Consider the following 17,981-nt stretch of genomic DNA (forward strand, 5'->3'; position numbering starts at 1 on the left):
GCTGCGGAGCCGGTCCGGTCCCAGCGAGCAGCGAGGGCCGGCTCCTGCCCCCCTGGCAGCAGCAGCGGGTCCCGGCCAGAGGAAATGGGGCCTGAACAGCTGATCTCGCCTCCAGCCTCGGCTTTGCGCCGGGCGCGGCTGGCTCTGGGGAGGGGAGAACGGCGGCAATGAACCAAAACCAGGGCGCGCCAGAGGCCGCCCCGCTGACGGCCGGGGAGATGGCCCCGGGCCCCTAAGCTGCTGCCGGGACTCCAGCGTGTCCCTCCCCCGTCCGCAGCCGGCTGGGGTGGAGACCGCGCCTCGGCTCCTCTGGCTGGAGCTGGGGGGTCAGGTCGGAGGTGGGGGTCAGGTGGGGGGGGCTAATTGATTAAGAGCCTCCTGGGCCCCTGGGGGGGGGTGAGAACCAGAGGTGGGGGAGGCGGCAGAGGGAGGGGCTGGGTATTACCCTGGGGCGCAGGTAGGACGGGTCCCTTCCCAGTCCTGGCTAGCCGGGGGGAGGGGGGGGTCTAGGATTCTGCTCGGAAATGAATTGTAGACACCTTGCTCCAGGTATTGCCCTGGACCTCCCCGCGTTTTAGCCAGGAAGAGCGGCTACCCCGTGCTTAGACCCCGGCCTGAGCCAATTCGGAGCCAGTCCCTGTTACAAGTGGATTGAGTCGAATCACTTCGAACAGAGTTCGGTCCCCGACTTCCCCTCGTCTCCCGCCGGGGCAACAACTCAGCAGCCACCCCACCGTGCTTAAAGGTTGTTTTTATTAAAGAACAAAAATGGCGTACAGAGGTGTCTCCCCCCACAACAGGGGCAGGGTTGTTTTTATTTATTTCTCCTTTCCTTGGGTGTACCGTGAGTCGCAAACCGCCCGATAAAGTGCTGTCACATCCATCATTTACAAGGGAGCGTGGAGGGGAAATAAATATACATCATAAATAAATAAATAAAAAGTCAACAAATACTGGACCAAGAGAAATCACAGTACATTTATATCCATTGCACATAGCCACTTTTTCCAGTCTAGACAAGGGTTTCAAGAAGTGAACAGACAGGTAGGCATGAAGGGGGCAGACAGTGAGCAAGGAGAAAGTTGCTTGCAGGATTCCTTGGATAGAACCGATTCACAGCGGACCGTGTCTGGGGGCGTTTTGTTTTGTTAATTCGCTTTTGGTCCGTTTACACCTTGGCGGTCAGCTGCCCGGATTCGCAGACTGGAGGAGCTGTATTTACACTTCTAGAAACGCTGAGCCCGAGAGCTCCACGCAGTCCTGTATTTACACGTGTCTCCTTAGAAATGGCTTGTGGCTGGGTTTTCCCTTTCGCGGCGCAAGGGGCTGCCGGCTATTCACACTCCGAAGTCGCATGGCTTTGGCGGGAAGGGGGGGGGGGCTCATTGGGGTAGCAGGGGCGGTTTGAAGGAGCAGTTCCCCGTGCAGTGGCGAGGCGTGAGCATTTTGCAGGAGAAGTGGTGGAGCGCGTCGTGGGCCTCTGCAAAGAGAGACAGACACAAAGCAAACCTCGTTACTCCTGGTCCCCCGCATGCGTTCACACCGGGCCCGGTTCCGATCCCCACCGCCCGGGGCTTCCCCTGACAGCGGTACAATCTCAGGTGCATCCCTCTTCAAGGACTATTGATTGAGGCGATTTACAGATCTGCCCCCCTCTCCCCGCACACCTGGTTCAACATTTCCCCGTCGTATCGACACCGGTTTGGTTACAAACCCAAGTGGCCCGCGTTTTATTTCGCATCCGTGTATTCCTCCCCCACCCCCCCAAGACAATGATTTTCCAGGTGGGCATTTCCCCATCTCCGTCCATGCTTTGGAGAGATACCTTTCAACTTCTGCTGGATGGCGTAGCGAGCTTTCCTCTCCTGGTCCAGTTCGTTACACAGGGTATCTGGGAAGAGGGGGACGGATCAGAGTGAAGGGCATAAATCACCACCCCACACACAGCCCCTTCGAGCTTTAATGAAACCCGGCCTTGGAGTTTGGGGTTTAAAAACAAACCAAGGAGCGCGCTGGCTTCTGATCGCAGCCTGGGATTGGAAAGTAACGGCTGAGAATTGCGCTTGAAGGCAGACGGATACAGTCAACATTCAAGCCAACTTAGGCATTACTTCCCAGGTAATTTTACGCCTCGGTTTTTAATTTAGAAGCCCTGGAAATTGCTTCGATAAGAAGTTCAATCACTCCTATGTAATGATGCCTCCGAGCCGTATGCTGGGCTGGCTTGCGATTCCGAGGCTAATCAGACTATACAAAAGGATATTCAATAAAAAAAATAATTGTTAAATTACCTCCCATTTACATGTAAATGACAGAGCTCACATGGCAAGCTCCCTACCAGGGCGGCTCACCTGAGTCGAGCCTTACCTCTGACAATTTGTAGCTGTTGGACCATTTCTTCCCTATACGCCAGCTCCCTCTTCATCTGATCCTGAAAATTATCTGTGCGGATGGCAGGCGGCAGGAAGTGAGAACGGTAAAGCAGCCGCCTTCCCCCTCGGCCCAAGCATGCATGTAGTGGGGAGGTGTAAAACAGCCCTGCGGCTGGGGGACGTGTCCCACTTTTCCGTTGGAGGGTTGCTCAAAACAGTGCGAAACTACAAGACCCCAGTGGGACGGGTTCAAGTGGATTTTAAGTCGTTATAAAAACCGGAGTCGTTGATACGTGACCCATCAAGGCGGCTCGGCAGAGGAGACGCTCTTAGGGGGTTGGTTGGGGTGGGGGGGGGGGAGGTTGGTACCTTTCAGACTTTGGAATTCCCGTTCTAATTTCTTCCTAAGATCCACTTGCTCCAGGAGCAATTTTTGCAATTCGTCTGTGGAAAAATAAAGCCTCACATGAGAAAACACACTTTCCAGCTGGAGAAGGAGCCGCGTTTGCTTGAATCGCATTATATTACATTAATCACAGGAGTTAATCGCTCCCGGAAAAAAATACCTACGGCCTAAATAAAAACGATAAACGGGGCACTCGGCGTGGGAACGAAAGGCACCTGAAATCGACGGGGTCCATCCGAAGGGATGGGGCTGGGGGCTGCTTTCGTTTTCGGGGCGCACCCAAGCGTCCTGGGAAGCCAGGAGGCTCCAACCCTTACACTAGGGTGAGGCGTTTTTAATAGGAGAGAGGCTGCAATCACCGCGGGTCGGTGGTTTTAAGCCCAATCTGTGTCGTGAATCATTCCCGGGGATTTCTGATCACCCACGTTTGGCAGATTTCAGCTCTTCGGGCTGAATCACGGGGCCGCTTCAAATCCCTGCCCATTAAGGACAATGCGAATCACCCCCCAGCCTTCAGCTTCTTAACGGGTTTATGGAAAGTGACAACAGAAGGTGGAGGTGAATTAACCATCCCACGCAGCAGCCCGGCCCCCTTGCACGGCGTCTGTAAACGCTGACGGGGTTCGTTACAGTTTGGGATCCCTGGCCAGGCCTCGATAGCTTTTCTGTAAGACACCAAGCCAGCGAGAAACGAGCCCTTCTCGGCCAGTTTCTGCCCCTTTATTGGCAGCCAGGTCATCACCACCGCGCGTCGTCTACCCGGCCTGTTTTACTAGCGCCCAGCATCTCTGCTAGGTGCGCGATTCGAGCCCACTTCCACTCCTTTTACTATTCGGATCCGGTCCTTTGGACAGGACGGAGAAGTAGATCCCATTCACCCAAATCTCTCTCGCTCACCCTCCATCTATTTCATTTGTTCAAAACCCAAAAGGGAGAGGAACGGGCGTATAAAGCCAGCCACGCACTGGGATTGCTCTATCCCCTGCGTAAGGAGTTTCTCACACGCTTCTGGTGTTCGAGTCACTCCGGTGTAGAGATGGCATTATTTCTCCTGGCCAGAAAGCAATAGAGCCCACGCTTTCCAACCCCTGCTGGTTTGATTCCGCCTCCCAAGGTCTTTGTGTAAGACCTGAAAATCGGTTTATTTATCCGCATCCAGTTCATTGGATTGCTGAGCCCGATTCACACCAAGAACTGAAACCTATCGATTCCTCCCCCGCCACACACGCACCCGGTCGGGACCTGAGGTTACTGAGTTGATCAATCAGCTTGTGGGAGGATACAGCTGAGAAGCTAATGGAAAAATCCCCCTGCCAGAGGGTCACCGGAGCCCCGGAGCCTCACCTCTTGCCAGATTTTCAATGTCTTTTTCAACTAGTTGGGTCCCCATAAAGTCAATGCTGAGACCTTCCTCACCTGCAGTGCAGAACATGCATAGGGTTAGATAGTTGCGTCTATAGGAGCCCTGAAGCACTGGGTTGAGTTCAGCTCTGTTACTGGGGCGAGGGACTGTGGGACACGTGCAAGAACCTGACTGTCCATAAACAGTGCCCCGACCCGTGCCAGAAAGTTTAACTAACTAAGTTGTGAAAAACACAACCGACAACTCTTCAAATAGTTGCGGGTGGAGATCAGCGAGTCCTGTTCCGCATTTAATCAAAGTTTGTCTGTAAGCTCCTCAGACCGGTGGGGTATTAAATAATGAAAGTGGGGTGGGGGGGTTACAGCTAAAACCGGATCCTACTTCTCATCTGTGTAAATGACAAAACCCGGAGTGGGGGGAGAAGGGGGGGGAGGAAACAAGGCCATAGCAACCTAGGAAAAGTGACTTGTAATTCACCACGTTATTTAAATATTTATTTGCCTAAAGCTGTAGGGGACAGCTTCTTACTGGTGATTTAAATGAGCTCCTTTCAGGGGAGAAAAAGTGCTGTCAAAAATATCTATTATTTAGGCGGAAGATAAGGAGCGCAGGAGTTGTGATTATTGTCCCTTGGCCCGCACTCCGGTTTCCACCGCAGTTCTGCGTCTGGACGTTCACAGGCCGGGTTACAACACAAAAAACCTCCTTTGGAACAGACTGGAAATCCTGGACCTCCTGCTTACCTCTGTCGGTATTTACAGGGCTTGGATGCGAGACATTCCTTTGGTCTTGATAGGATTTGCTGGTCTCTAAATCCTCTGCTGTCGAGTGATTGTCGTCCTTATCTTGCTCTTAAAGTTAATAAACCGATTTTCAACCATAAGCAACGAAAGTATGATCCTAATATATCCTTAATTACATAATTAAGGACAAAGTCCTTATTAAAGCCTTCTAATCCTAATCGCCTTGCAAGTGGAAAGTCGCTTGCTCTCCTGGAGGTTTATGCATTCAGCGCGCACGCTCTCCTAAACAGGAGACACCGAATCGAGTTGAAAACAGTCAAAAATCACAGGCTTCTCCATTAAAAATTCAGCAGCGGTTTTGAAGTTTTCGCTGCCAGACCTTTAGCAAGAGAGAACGCCACCAGATACAGGGAGCGTAAAATACTTGCCCTTTAAGGACAAGTGACACGCAGCAAATATTTGCACCTAAATAAATCCCAGTAAAAAAAAAAAGCAGTCTATCAACATGACACCCGGTTTGGCTTATTTAATGAAAGACCTTCCCTTAACACAGCTAAGTTTGTTTGAAGGTCCTGCCAAAAATGGAAATGACATGGAAAGATTCATATAGTCTATTAGCAGGCTTGGAATAAGAATTATTCCAAAAGGGGGGGGGGTTGCCACTATTTTCTCTGCCCCTCCCCCGTTTACATTTCAAGCCATCGGAGACAATTGCTAGCAAAGAGGTCAATTTTACCATTTGCCTCGGGGTTGCAAAGATAAGTGGTTACAGGCCCCAGTGAAGCAGCGTTCTTCAGAGCCTGCAGATGGTCTTCTCTTTCCTGGGTGTAGACCTTCAAAAGAAACGGAACAATTACACGGAATGAGCTGGGGGAAGCGGGGGGTCACCCCAGCGAGGACCCGGAGCCAGCCCCAGACGGGTTTCGTGCATTCGGGGTGGAGAAGACCCCAGAGTTAGGACCAGTTACTGCTGCTGGGGGTTACTGGAGAGTTACAGCCCCGCGGTAGAAGGCGACTATCGTTTTATTAAGCGTAATTATTATCGCTCCGGAGAAAATTACCCCCATTAAAATTCAACCGCGGAGTACAAGAGCTTTTCAAAGCCTGCAGCCCCCACAGACCCAGCAGCCGCCTAATTTTAGGCAATTTTCCCCCTAAGCATGAAAGCAATCCTTCTAATCAGGTTAATTAGCTGTGGTTTAATGCGGCTGCATGTAAATTTACAGGTGCGCCGAATAACCCCTTTTAAAATAATAGAAAGGTGGGGGCGGGGGTGAATCAAAGCCACCTCTGACGTGCCTGGGAGTTCACACCGTGCGGGGTTGAACGTCCGGGGGGCTGCGGCCAGTGACGCTCCCCTGCCTGCTTCACCCGGAGCCAGACACAGCTCCTGGGGCTTAGAGCTGTGTCCACTTCCTCCCATGTCCGCCACCTCCCCAGGGCCTGGTCTCTAGCACCTGCCCGGACCCTGCCTGCGCCTCCCTGGCCTCTCCCGGGGGCTGAGACCTTGCACCCAGGCCCGGCGCTACCGTCTCTGCGCGCCCGTGAGCGCAGCGCCCTAGGTAGGGAAGGGCCCAGCTTGGAGCGGGGTCCCCGGCGGAGCCCCCCACCTCGTAGCCGCCTCTGCTGCTGCTCCTCTGCGGGCTCCCCTCGGGCGGCGGCCGGTTCCCTTCCTCCGGCCCCTGCTCCCCGGCTTTCTCCTCGGCCAGAGGCGGCGGCTCCTCTGTCTCCTCGACGGCCGCCGCCTCCTCCTCCTCGTCCTCGGGGAAACGGTTGGACTCCACGTCCACCTCGGGCTCGTCGGCCGTGTCGGCGCCGGGCGAGAGGGAGCGGTAGCTGGAGCTGCCCTCGCTGAGGAAGTCCGGGGACAGGTAGCCGGCCGCGCTCCGGCCCGCCCCACCGTAGGCCTCCCGGGTGCCGTAGAGCTTGGCGATGCTCTCCGCGTCCTTCACCACGGGGCGGAAGGCGGACAGGTAACTGCCCTTCCTGGGCAGGGGCAGCGGGGGCAGCAGCGCCTCGTCCCCGGACCGCTCCTCCTCGGCGGCCGCCCTGGAGAGGGCGCTGGAGCAGCGCTCGCCGTCCGCCCCGGAGCCCTCCTGCGGGGTGGCGCTGCTGCGCCCGCTCCCCGACGGCTCCGAGCCCTCCAGCTCGCTGTGGCGGCCGCCCAGGCCCGGCGGGTCGGCGGCGGCCGCGGCGGCGGCTGCAGCGGCCGCCACCACCACGGCGGTGGCGGCCGCTTTGGCCTGGCTCTGGGCCGGGTAGGGCGGCACGGGCAGGCTGCCGGCGGCCGGCCAGAACATGGGGAAGGGCGGGTAGACGCCGCTGTCCTTGCCGGCGCCGGCCTGGTGCGGCGGCTGCTGGGGTTGGTGTGGGTGGGGGTGCGGGTGGCCCCAGAACATGCCCGGCGGCAGGGCGCCCCCTTTGCCGGGCTCGCCCCCGCCGGCTCCGCCCAAAGAGTCGTCCTGCTTCTTGGGGCAGAGCCCGAAGGCGGCGGCCGGGAAGCCGTAGGGGTGCGGGAAGAGCGGCGGCGGCAGCTTCTGCAGCATACCGAAGCCTTTGCTGGGCACCGGGATGACCGGGTAGCTGCGTACCGCGCCGGCCCCGCCGTGCGCCCCGGCCGCCCCGCCGTGCGCCCCGGCCAAGCTCAGCGCGCCGCGCTCCCCGGGCGCCTCCTCGCCGCTGCAGCGTAGACTCTTGTGCACCGGGGCCAGCTCGGTTCCGCCGGGCGGCGGCGGGTGCAGGGCGGCCTTGGCGGCCGAGGAGGCGGCGGCCGCCCCGTGCAGGGAGAAGGTCCGCTTGCGGGTGCCGCCGTTGAACATGGCCTTGACATCCTCCCAGGCGTGGCTCAGCTCGTCCGTGGCCGTCTTGTCGCTCAGCTTGAGGTGGCGGCGCCAGGAGTTGAAGTTGGCGGCGTCGGGCTGCGTGTACTTGGAGTCCGGCGTGCGGTGGGAGTGGAAGATGAACTTGTTGGGCGAGAAGTACATGCTGCAGTAGCCGCACTTGATGCACTTGGCCCGGGAGCTGTTGTAGCGGGCCGGGATGAAGCTGCCCCGCGAGCCCCAGGCGCACTCGTGGACCACGTCGAAGGCGAAGTTCTCCGGCAGCTTGGGCGGCTTGTGCTCGCCCAGGAAGGACTTGCAGAGCCGCTCCGCCTCCCGCTTGGTGATCATGCCGCAGCGCCGGGACGAGATGGGCATGGCCCCGGCCCGCCGCAGGATCTCCAGCTGCACCGGGGTGCACTGCACGCAGGTGATGCCCAGCGCCACCCGCCGGTTGTGGATCTCATTGTAGCTGTAGTTCTTGAGCAGGGTGTTGGAGATCTGCGCCAAGCACAGGCGCTCCTGCCCGTCGATGACCAGGGACACTATGGGCACGCCGTACAGGGAGGTCTCACCCACTTGGTTGGGCTTGAGGGGATTGGAGCCCGAGTAGGGCTGCAGCTCTTGCTTTGAATTCGGGGAGGAGCTTGAGTCTCTCCCCGTTCCCATCTGACTGGCAATCGCCTCCATCCCCCCCAAAACAAGCCTGCAAAACAAAAACACAACAAAAGGCAGAGATTAGCCACGCACCCGCGGCCCTGGCGTGCCCGTTGCGCCTGGGGGAAAGCGGCCAGCCAGGAGGCCAGGCAAACTGGGCATCGTTGGGCCTTTTGTGTCGCAGCAGATCTCCCCTACCTGGTAAAATTCAGTCTTAGCAGCAGCCCTGCATCCGTCTCTAGACCGCGACAGGGGCATCGCACAGGCAGAAAATTCCCTGGGCGCTGGCTGGTACAAGGAGACATTTTTAGAGGCTGCCGCTATTCAGAAAGGTTTTGCTGTGTGTTAAGTAAGATCTCTCTTCCCCCTTCCCCCCGTCACCTATTATACCAGGATCTGTCTGCGGCTCCAGACCCAGGCAGACCTGAGAATAAGGGCCAACATGTCATTTTAAATCTACCACAATTACTGTATTACGTGGGCACCGAGAGAGGAAGAGAATCTCGAATATAAAATATTAACGAGCGACACAATGCGCTTCTGTAGGTCGCAAAGGAATCTCTCGGTGTCTTTAGACACAAATCGACCCTGTTTGTTCTCAGATTTCTCCTTGGCCATTTCGGAGCAAAAGTGGAGGGCATTAAACACAACAGCCCGACATCCTTTCATAAAGTGTTGGGGATTTTTTTTGTCCACCCCTCCCCCCGTTTTCCTCTATTTTTAATCTCTCACATTTCAGACGCTCGATTTCTCGCTCTAAACTAGTCCCAGTCTATTTGTGTTCAATAGCACCTCGGCTAGGTAAGTGCTGCATTTGTCCAGATTTGGAGGAAAGGGAAATAGACTTTAATTAGCGCTGCGTGGAGTTGTATTTACACATTAGAGGAGCGACTCAGTAAATAACTGGCTAACCTGACTGCTCCACTTTAGCTAACCGTGAGAGGACTTACCCGAACCGTGGTTTTAAATAAACTCACTGTCTCTTAGCCTGGCAGTAATCCTGCGGTGACACGGGGCCACATGTATTTAATCAAAACCGCTGCGCTCGTGTTTGAAAGGGTTCCCAGGCGCCAGCCCGAACGAGCGAAGGGTTAGGAAATGCACCGGCAGCCGAAAGTTGGCGGGTCTGTGCCGAGACTTTGGGCCCCGTGTTATTTTGAAATGCGCTGGATCGACCACTATACTCGAACCAGGCAGGCTTGGACCTTCTCCCTTGTCTAATGCCATTGCAGGGGATTAGGAGCGAGGGCGATTACTGACCTGCCCCATAAGGCTCGCCCCGAGAGCAGAAGGAAACGTGAGCCAAGCAGATGAGCTTATCGAAAAGGGATCACCGCGTTAAGCAGCTTTCATGGTAATTACACAGAATAGCTGAAGTGTCCTCCTCGAAAATGTGAATAAAACTTCACCCCAGCTCTGTCTAAACGCGGCCCGGATCCAGACACAGGGGCTTCGTTGTCTTGGCTGCAGCCAAAACGTTGGGATCCAATACTAAGAAAACGTATTTATTTAGATTGAGGAGGAGGGAGATTTTGTTTGTTTTTAAGTGATTAATTCAAGGCAGCAAGTCACTCATCCCCCCACACCAGCAGTCCCATCCCAACGCCTAATTGGACGTGAAACCGGCAGAAGGGGGCCGAATGTTATTGTATTAAAACGAATTACTTCGATATAAACCGAAACGAGAAAGGCGCCATCCAGAGAAGGAGCAGAGAGGCATGCGGCAGAAGGGAAAGCCCGAAATGTCGCTGCAAACACCGACCCACATATTGTTGTCAACGCCTCCCAAGCTCTGCTTGGATTTGTGTGTGTTGGGTTCGAAGCAGGGTTGCAAAATAAATTCAAGGCCAGCCGTGGAGCGTGGGTGCAGGCTGGCAGGGCGGGGAAGGGCTTACCTTGTGCGGTGCAATCCCAGGAGTGGCGGCAAGGTCGGGAGCACTTGTCAAAATAGTCCAGCAGCAGCCCCCCAAAACCAAGCCACCCCCAGCTCGCTAGGTTCCGTTCGTGCCAGGCGGCAGCGGCATCCAAACCCCAAGCAAGGTGCGGAGTTTCATGGGAGCGCCCGGGCGCCTGCCCTCCGCCCGTGTCCTCCCGCGCGGAGATGCAACAAGAAAAGTGACCACATGGCAAGTCCAAGGGAGGATGCTGATCCTTAGCTGAAGACGTTGCACATTGATCCAGTGACAGCTAAAATAATAGGAAGGCACACCCACTTAGCACCCGCGTCTTTACATTAACTGCCTTCGGGACCCGGGCGAGCGTCAATCATGGTTGCGCTCCAGTCAATCAAAACGCAGCCGGGGCTGCTTTAAGGGGGGGACAAAAATTGCTGGGGGGGAGGGGAAGTGGGGGGGGGGAGGAAAGGAAAAGCGATTAGAAAAATCCACGCGATCTGGCAAAGGTAAGCGCTTGGATTTGTCCACCTTTCACCTGGGCCGTCTCCCCGCACTGCAAGCAGAGGGAAACTCGTGCTGGGGGAGGAAGGGGCCGAGGGAAAGGGGAGCGGGGGGTGAGGGGAGCCGGCAAAGCAGCCCGTCCTCACACACTTCTTTATTTCTCCTGCCTTCGAGCGATGCGGGTTGGTAGACGAGAGGCGTCAGTCCAGCGGGATCACCGAGCGGCTCCTGTCTGGGAGTGCGTCTTCCCCCCGGGGAAGGACAGGAACCAAACCGCTGTGGTGGGAGAGGGTTGGGATTTTTGTTTTTTAGCCAAGCTGGGTCAAAAGTTGGTGCGCTGGGAGAGCGGCTGGGGCTGCAAACACGGAACACAAAACCGGCTCAGGGAAGTTTGCAGCGGAGGGTGCATTCGGGGGCACACTTCGGCTTCCCCCCGCCGCCCCCCCCGGGCTCCGGAGTTCGCCTTACCTCGGTTAGCCGGAGCGAGAAGGGCAGGCCTGAATGTGGCACTCAGCTACCCGGCAGAGGAGCCGCTGGCAGAGGGAGAGAAGCGGCGAAAACCTGGAGCCAGGTGTTTTCTCTGCCTTCAAATTGCCCCGAAAAGCCCGAGCCGGGGCTGGTTGGGGGGCCTGGCGGTGCCCAACTGGAGCAAAAGCAGAGGGGGGAATCGATGGCCGGAGAAATTAAGGAATTTATTATTTATCACGTTAAGGGGCCATCCAAAGAGGCCTCCGAGAGAGCCCAATCAATTCTTGTTGGAAAGTAAAGACGCCATGAAATGCGACAGAAAGTCATCCCGGCCTCTGGCTAACGATGTCTTCGGCGGGGTAATTAGAAGGCGCAGTAAAAGGGGAAGGCGCTGATTGTTTTTTAAACTTTGCATTCGAGCCCCCAGGCGAGCCGCCTGCCTCGGCTGCAGCCCCCTCCCCGCGAACCCGCTGATCTATTGGTGCAATACTCGCCGGGAACGAAATCCTGGGGAGATTAACTATTTATAAGCTGATCAATAACCATCCTTCAGGTCTTCGGGGACTCTGACAGCTCCTAGTCCCGCTCGGTCACTGTGGGGAATCTCTCTCTAAATCCCTGCAGCAGCTCGGCGAGCCCCCGGGACCATCAGCCCCAAACTCCCCGACAGAACCATTCCTGCTCGCTCAGGACTAACCCGCTCATTCGCCTGCGTCGGGGGGCTCCACGGGCCAGGCCCGAAGCCGGGCTGGTGGGGGGACTCGAGTGGGAAAAGTTGACCCGTTGTATTCGTTAGTTAAACTCCCTACCACGGGGCTGCGGGGTATTTGGCCAGTCGGAGATTGTGATGAATTAGGCAGAGGGATTTTGGGGGGGGGGGAGGCCACTAGCTTTCAAAAGGAAAAGCCCCCGCCTGTGTGTACAAAACTCCCCCGTCAATCTCGGCTCTCTGCAGCCCCTGCAGAAATGGGAACGGCTTCCGATCAAATCATCGCAACGAAAGGACCCGAGTCTCTCGAACTGGCGGCGGATCGCTGGTCCGTTGCGCGGGCAGCTCGCTTGGACGCGGGAGGGGAGCGATTTTTAAAAGCCTCAATTGTCATTTACCAAAAATAGCCATCCTCAAAAGGCATTTCTCCACCCAAACAAACGCGGCGTTTTCCTGCAGCTCCGCTCCTCCGGCTGTTTCTAAAGCATTGTGGCATTAAGTGCTCTTAATGGACACGTTAATTAAACTGTAATTAATCATACTGTCCGGACCAAATTTGAGCAATTACACTAATCAAACAGAAGTTAATAACGGCCAGCGAATCGCCCCTAGCTATTACTTTTGTTAAACAGCCTCCCATTCAACTAGAACAGCGTTTGCCCTCCACCAACATATGTGTTCCATATTAAAGCGAGTATTGTTATGAAAATTCGATTGCCTGCTTGGGATTTAATGTATCATTAAACGTATTTGTCCTTGAAAGCAGATTTAGGGCCATAAATCTCTTCCTAGGAATATGATCAAGTCTCGCCGTTGAGGGCTGGGGCCGGACCAGTCCTTTTCAAACACCCCAGAATTAATCACAGCGAGGACGGGGGTGGAGGGAGCTGGGGAGCGGCGGGTGCCCCACCTTGGAGTTTGGGGCGCGGGCTCCCGCCCGCATAAAAGTGCTGTTAAATGCAGCCAGTTTAAGTCCCTGTCCCCAGCGCTTCCCGCCGCCAGATTGAAATTTCCCTGGGCTCCAGGAGCCCGTCTTCTCCTCGCTAGGGTTACCGAGCCCGGCTGGGAGGGGGGTTGGATGCAACATTTATGCGGCCTCTAGGTAACCCTGCCCCAGCCGCTTTCAGATGCTGGGAGGGCACGGCCGCCTTCCCCGCAATAATTACACTCGGGTTCGGTAATTATTCCTCGCCTTTTAATTATTTAAAGCAACCACTGAAGGCTGCGCTGTGCCCAATGAGTGCGCCGCGCTGGCTGGTCCGAGGAGCTCGCCGACCCGCGGAAGGGATGGGCACCAGGCCGCTTGCGAGGGGCCCACCCTGTCTGCTGCCTGTAATTAGACATTTCAGGAGTCAATTTAGCGGGGTCCCTTTGCTCACTTCACCCCGGCGAGGAGCCCGCTAAACAAATGCGTAGTTAAATATTTATTAGGCATTATTACGGCACGAACCAAGCAGGCAGTGCCACCCGGCCCGGCTGCGGCGGATCTGCATGGACGTTAACAAGATAAACCCTTTTCATAAGCCCGAGCGAAGTGTGGTTATGGAGGCAGATTCACCCCCCCAGCGCGCCAGCCTTTAGACGTTATTTTAATAGCGTTTGTAAATGACAAAAGTTACAGGTTCGAGATTCATGAGGCGGGACGTTTATTTTTGTAATTTGTTCCCCTCCGAAGCAGTCCCGGTTCGGGCTGGGTTGGGGGTGGTGGTGGTGGCGCTGAGTGGTGCCTTTGCCGAGCGCCGTGTAAACGCGCAGCGAGGACGCGAGGCAGCCCGGTAACTGCTCCGAGTTACGCGGATTGCACCGTATTTAACAGCGCGTTTGGACGGAGCAAACTCCGCGCTAGGAGGCAGGAGGGGAGGGGGAGTCGTGTCCCACCGGGCCATAAACCCCCAGGGCGTGAGCGCGGCCGGGGCTGGGCCGAGTTTCTAGGGGCACCGGAATATCCGCGCCCCACCGCGCGGCCCTGCTGTCAAACTCCGCGGCTGCGGGGGGAACGCGCAGCTTCGCCCCTTGATCCCGGCCCCACAGGCCCAGGGGACTGGAGGCTTTGCGGTTGGGTGGTGAGAAGGGGCAGTTTGCACTGCTGGGCGAGCCACACACACAGCGGTGTGTGTACACACACTCACACAGGGTGGTGCATCTAGCTACACAGAGGCTAGTGAATCTCTATTACACACACGCACAATGGGCAGTGTAGATACAGTTACACACTCTCACTCGCTCTCTCTCGGGAGGCTTTTCCCACCCAGCCCCAGGTAAAACCGACCTGCGCCCGAGAGCCAGAGCCGGGAGGGGGCAGCTTGGACTGTGCCCCCCCCCGGCTCCGGCCTGGCCGCCCTGCGCAGCGCTGGGCGCGGTCCCCGGCCGCCCACGGGCCATGGCCCCTACGTTTGCCGGCCCGTGCCCCCAGCTGGGGGAGCAGGCCTGGGCCCGTGCCCCCAGCTGGGGGAAACTCTCCGCGGGGATCAGGCTGGCATGGCCCGCGGCTGCCCCCAGACACTCAGCCCCGCCATGGCGAGAGAGGGAGGCCGAATCCGCCTGCCCAGGGCCACCGCTGCCTCCAGGCCTTCGGGTCTTCCTTGTGCCCCAGCGCTGGGCTGGGGGTCGAGCTGCAGGCGCAGAGATCGCCAGCCACACGCCCTGCCCGGCTGGGGAATTCCGGCAAGGGACCCTCCCCTGGAGCCACCCCCTGCCCAAACTCCGGGGGAGCCGCCGGGGAATTCGGGGCTCCCGGAGGCCGCGGCAGGCTCGAACCTGTGACTGTCCGAGAGGAGCCCGACCCGGTCCCGCTGCCCTGGCTGGTTCGATGAGAGGGCCCGACCCGGTCCATTCCGCCCTGGGGTGGCTCCCTCTGCCCCCAGCCGTGCCCGGGCCCCGGGCGTGCAGGGGTCGCTTTTGGGAGGAAACGGTTCATCCCAGCACTGGGGAAAAGGGTTCGCGGCCCGCTCAGGCCCCACGGGCCTTGGCCCTGACCCCGAGGAGCCAGGACAGGTCCCGGGAGGCCAGGGAAAGGTGCCCGCACTCCCAACCCGTCCCCGGTTCCTTCCTTCGCAGGAGCGCCTCGCAAGCCCATATCTTTTAACAGTTGAATTAACTGCAGTTTTTGTCAGTTAATTAGGTTTAATTTACATAATTAGTACAGTATAAAGAGTATTGGGGATAATCAGGAGGTACGTCTCGCTTACTGTGTAAACACGGATTCGGAATTAAAAATCAGATGTAATTAAGGCGTGTGCGCGCTGGTTTTAATTGTAATGAATTTCTAATTAACGCTCAATGATCACCCAGTGCAAAGAGCTGGAACATTTGAGGGGACTTTTTAAAAACCCCATTTGTACTTTACTGAATCTTTGACTATTGAGGTGCTGGGCCCGGCAGGCAAACCCCACCGCCTGCAGCGCCGAGCTCCTGTCAGACAGTCACCTGCAGGGGACCAATGGCCGAGCCCGGCTCCTCTGCGCACCGGGCCCTGCTAATGGGAGTGGGACCATTACAACCTTCTCTTTGCTCTGATTTAGCGAGTCTGTCACAGCCTGGGCCTGCAAAAGCCAGACTAAACTGGATTGTTTTATGAGCTGAAAAAGGGGGTAATCAGCGAGGTGGCAAATTGTGCAGACAATACAAAATTACTCAGGATAGTTAAATCCAAAGGAGACTGGGAAAAGCTACAAAAGGATCTCACAACATTGGGTGACTGGGCAACAAAATGGCAGATGTCATTCAATGTTGAGAAATGCAAAGTAATGCACAGTGGAAAACAATCCCAGCTATGCATACAAAATGATGGGGTCTAAATTAGTTGTTACCACTCCAGACAGAGACCTTGGAGTCACTGTGGCTAGTTCTCTGAAAACGTCCACTCAATGTGCAGCGGCAGTCAAAACAAAAAAGCGAACAGAGTGTGGGGAATCATTAGGAAAAGGACAGAAAAGATCATAAGGCCTCTATATAAATCCATGATATGCCCACACCTTGAATATTGCCTACAGATCTGGTTGCCACATCTCAAATATATCTATCTCTATCTCTGTCTATCTATCTATATACTAGAATTGAAAAAGGTACGGAGAAGGGCAACAAAAATGATTAGGGAACAGCTCCCATATGAACAGAGATTAAAAAGACTGGGAGTTTTCATCTTGGAAAAGAGAGGACTAAGGGGGGATCTATGCTAGAGGTCTATACAATTGTGAATGGTGTGGAGAAAGCGAATAAGTCATTTACCCCTTCACATAACACAACAACCAGGAGTCACCCAATGAAATGAATAGTCAGCAGGTTTAAACCAAACAAAGGAAGGATTGCTTCACACGCCGCACAGTCAACCCGTGGAACTCCTTGCCAGCGGATGTTGGGAAGGGCAAAACTGTAACAGGGTTCAGAAAAGAACTAGATAAGTTCCTGGCGGATGGGTCCATCAATGGCTATTAGCCAATCTGGTCAGAGACACAGCCCCATGCTCTGGGAGTCTCTAAAGAGAAGCTGGGACTGGACAACAGGGGCACCTGGCATTGGCCACTGTCAGAGGCAGGATACTGGCTAGATGGACCTTCGGTCTGGCCCAGTACGGCCCTTCTTATGAATTAGCTTCCTGACGCAGGCCCTCTGAGCCAGGCCCAGGGACCATCAGAAGCAGGGGATACGGGTTTGTACAGGGAGAAGAGGGCTACACCATGCCCCAGCGTGGCTGCAGGTCCCTGGGGCATGGTGGTCGCAATGGTGCCAGGGGAGCGGACAGGCCCGCAGAACTTTTCTCGGGGTACTGGGAAAGCGGCTGCAAGCCCCCGGGTACCCGCGACAAGGCAGCGCCCGGCTGTAACTGCCCTTCCGGGCGGCGGCAGAGACCCCCAGGCACTGGCTTGGCCTTTCACCGGACAGCGACAGGCGGGCACTGGATGATTGGCCCTGAGGCCTGTTCAATCCAGGCGAGAATCTCGGGGGGGGGGTGTCCCTACCCTGCGCCCCTATCTCCGCCCCCCGGCCACCCCCCACTCCAGAGTCCTAGCAGGAGAAGCAGCTCAGGATGGCCCCCAACTCCCAGTGTCCCATCGGGTGCGAAGCGGGCGACTCTGACCCCCTCTTTCGCCCCAGTCCCTTCTGCGCGCCCAGAGGGGCCAGGGAGGGAACGCAACAGCTGCGCGCCCACGGGAAAGCAAAGCCCGGGCGCTAAACGCACCAGACGACGCCAGTGTCCATATGCTGCGAGCTTCCCTCTGCTCCGGCGTGGGGACGGCAGCCCGGCTGCAGGGGGGGCAGGGATAGCGCCGGGCTAGGGAGTCACCGAGACAAACGAGTGGGATGTGGGCGGGCGCCGGGCGGGCTCCTTTCGCCTTCACGGCGGCGGTGGCGCGGACAGTCCCGGCCCAGCCCCCGGGCTGTCACCAGCCCCCCTGTGACAAATGTCTCGGTTACTGCGGGGGGGGGGGGGGGAAGGATGCCAATCAGCTGGGAGGGGCTCGTGGCCCCGCCTGGGCCGGCGGAGCGGATGAAATAAAGATGCCGCTTGGGAATCAGGAAGTGGGGGGGCTTAAAACAGTTTTTTTTTTTTGGGGGGGGGGGAATCTTCCAAGTGACGGGTTTTGGAATATCCCCCCATCTTCCAACCCCCCCTCCCCATCGCAGGCCGGCCAGCCCCCCCACTCCCCAAGCACAGCTCTGCCATGGCCAGTCAAACCGAGGTTCGCTTGCTGGCTTTTCCCCCCAGCTGAAACCGACATAACCGAGCCCAGCAGAGAGCCGGGGCCGGTCCCAGGCTCGTGGGGCTGGCTTCTCTCGCTACCCCACCGCAGGGTCAACCCCAGAGAGATGCAGGACCCAGGATCGCTGGCCTAGAACAAGCCAAAGCGGGAACTTTCCTTAGTGGACCTAACCGTGCGGGGCGGTAAGTAGAGGGCTGGGTTTGGGTGGCGGCCTCCATCAGGGAGGGCCTCTACCTGGGTGTGTCTGTTTTGGGGGAGGGATAGCTCAGTGGTTTGAGCATTGGCCTGCTAAACCCAGGGTTGTGAGTTCAATCCTTGAGGGGGCCACCTAGGGATCTGGGGCAAA

The 17,981-nt window shown here is 56.9% G+C and overlaps 1 protein-coding gene across 4 annotated transcripts; it reads right to left on the reverse strand.

The window, feature by feature from the left end:
* Positions 1-697: 697 nt before the first annotated feature.
* SKOR1 (SKI family transcriptional corepressor 1) lies at positions 698-13,224 on the reverse strand. 4 transcript variants are annotated; one of them, XM_065559157.1, is made up of 10 exons: positions 11,225-12,083; positions 10,256-10,547; positions 6,495-8,409; positions 5,621-5,717; positions 4,885-4,992; positions 4,123-4,194; positions 2,742-2,816; positions 2,368-2,442; positions 1,826-1,891; positions 698-1,480 (listed from the first exon to the last, which is right to left on the reverse strand). In XM_065559157.1, the coding sequence occupies exons 3-10, from the start codon at positions 8,391-8,393 to the stop codon at positions 1,383-1,385; spliced, it is 2,490 nt and encodes an 829-aa protein (XP_065415229.1). In that variant the 5' UTR covers positions 8,394-8,409; positions 10,256-10,547; positions 11,225-12,083; the 3' UTR covers positions 698-1,382. The 4 variants fall into 4 exon arrangements, 3 of the variants coding, with proteins under 3 accessions (XP_065415229.1, XP_065415230.1, XP_065415231.1); XM_065559158.1 differs by lacking the exon at positions 4,123-4,194 and having other exon boundaries at positions 11,225-13,052; XM_065559159.1 differs by lacking the exons at positions 10,256-10,547; positions 11,225-12,083 and having other exon boundaries at positions 5,621-5,751; positions 6,352-8,406.
* Positions 13,225-17,981: the final 4,757 nt, after the last annotated feature.

This window comes from Chrysemys picta, chromosome 10, assembly GCF_011386835.1.
Source record: "Chrysemys picta bellii isolate R12L10 chromosome 10, ASM1138683v2, whole genome shotgun sequence".
Classification (NCBI taxonomy): domain Eukaryota; kingdom Metazoa; phylum Chordata; order Testudines; family Emydidae; genus Chrysemys; species Chrysemys picta.

What these genes read in the sequence shown, in the direction of transcription:
- SKOR1 (XM_065559159.1), bottom strand. Translation starts at nt 8,393, where the DNA reads ATGGAGGCGATTGCCAGTCAGATGGGAACGGGGAGAGACTCAAGCTCC. An exon ending in GCCAGGGAGGCGCAGGCAGG is followed by an intron (nt 5,752 to 6,351) that starts GTCCGGGCAGGT and finishes CGCTTCCCCCAG; the next exon opens with CTCATTCCGTGTAATTGTTC. An exon ending in CATCCAGCAGAAGTTGAAAG is followed by an intron (nt 1,481 to 1,825) that starts GTATCTCTCCAA and finishes CTCTCTTTGCAG; the next exon opens with AGGCCCACGACGCGCTCCAC.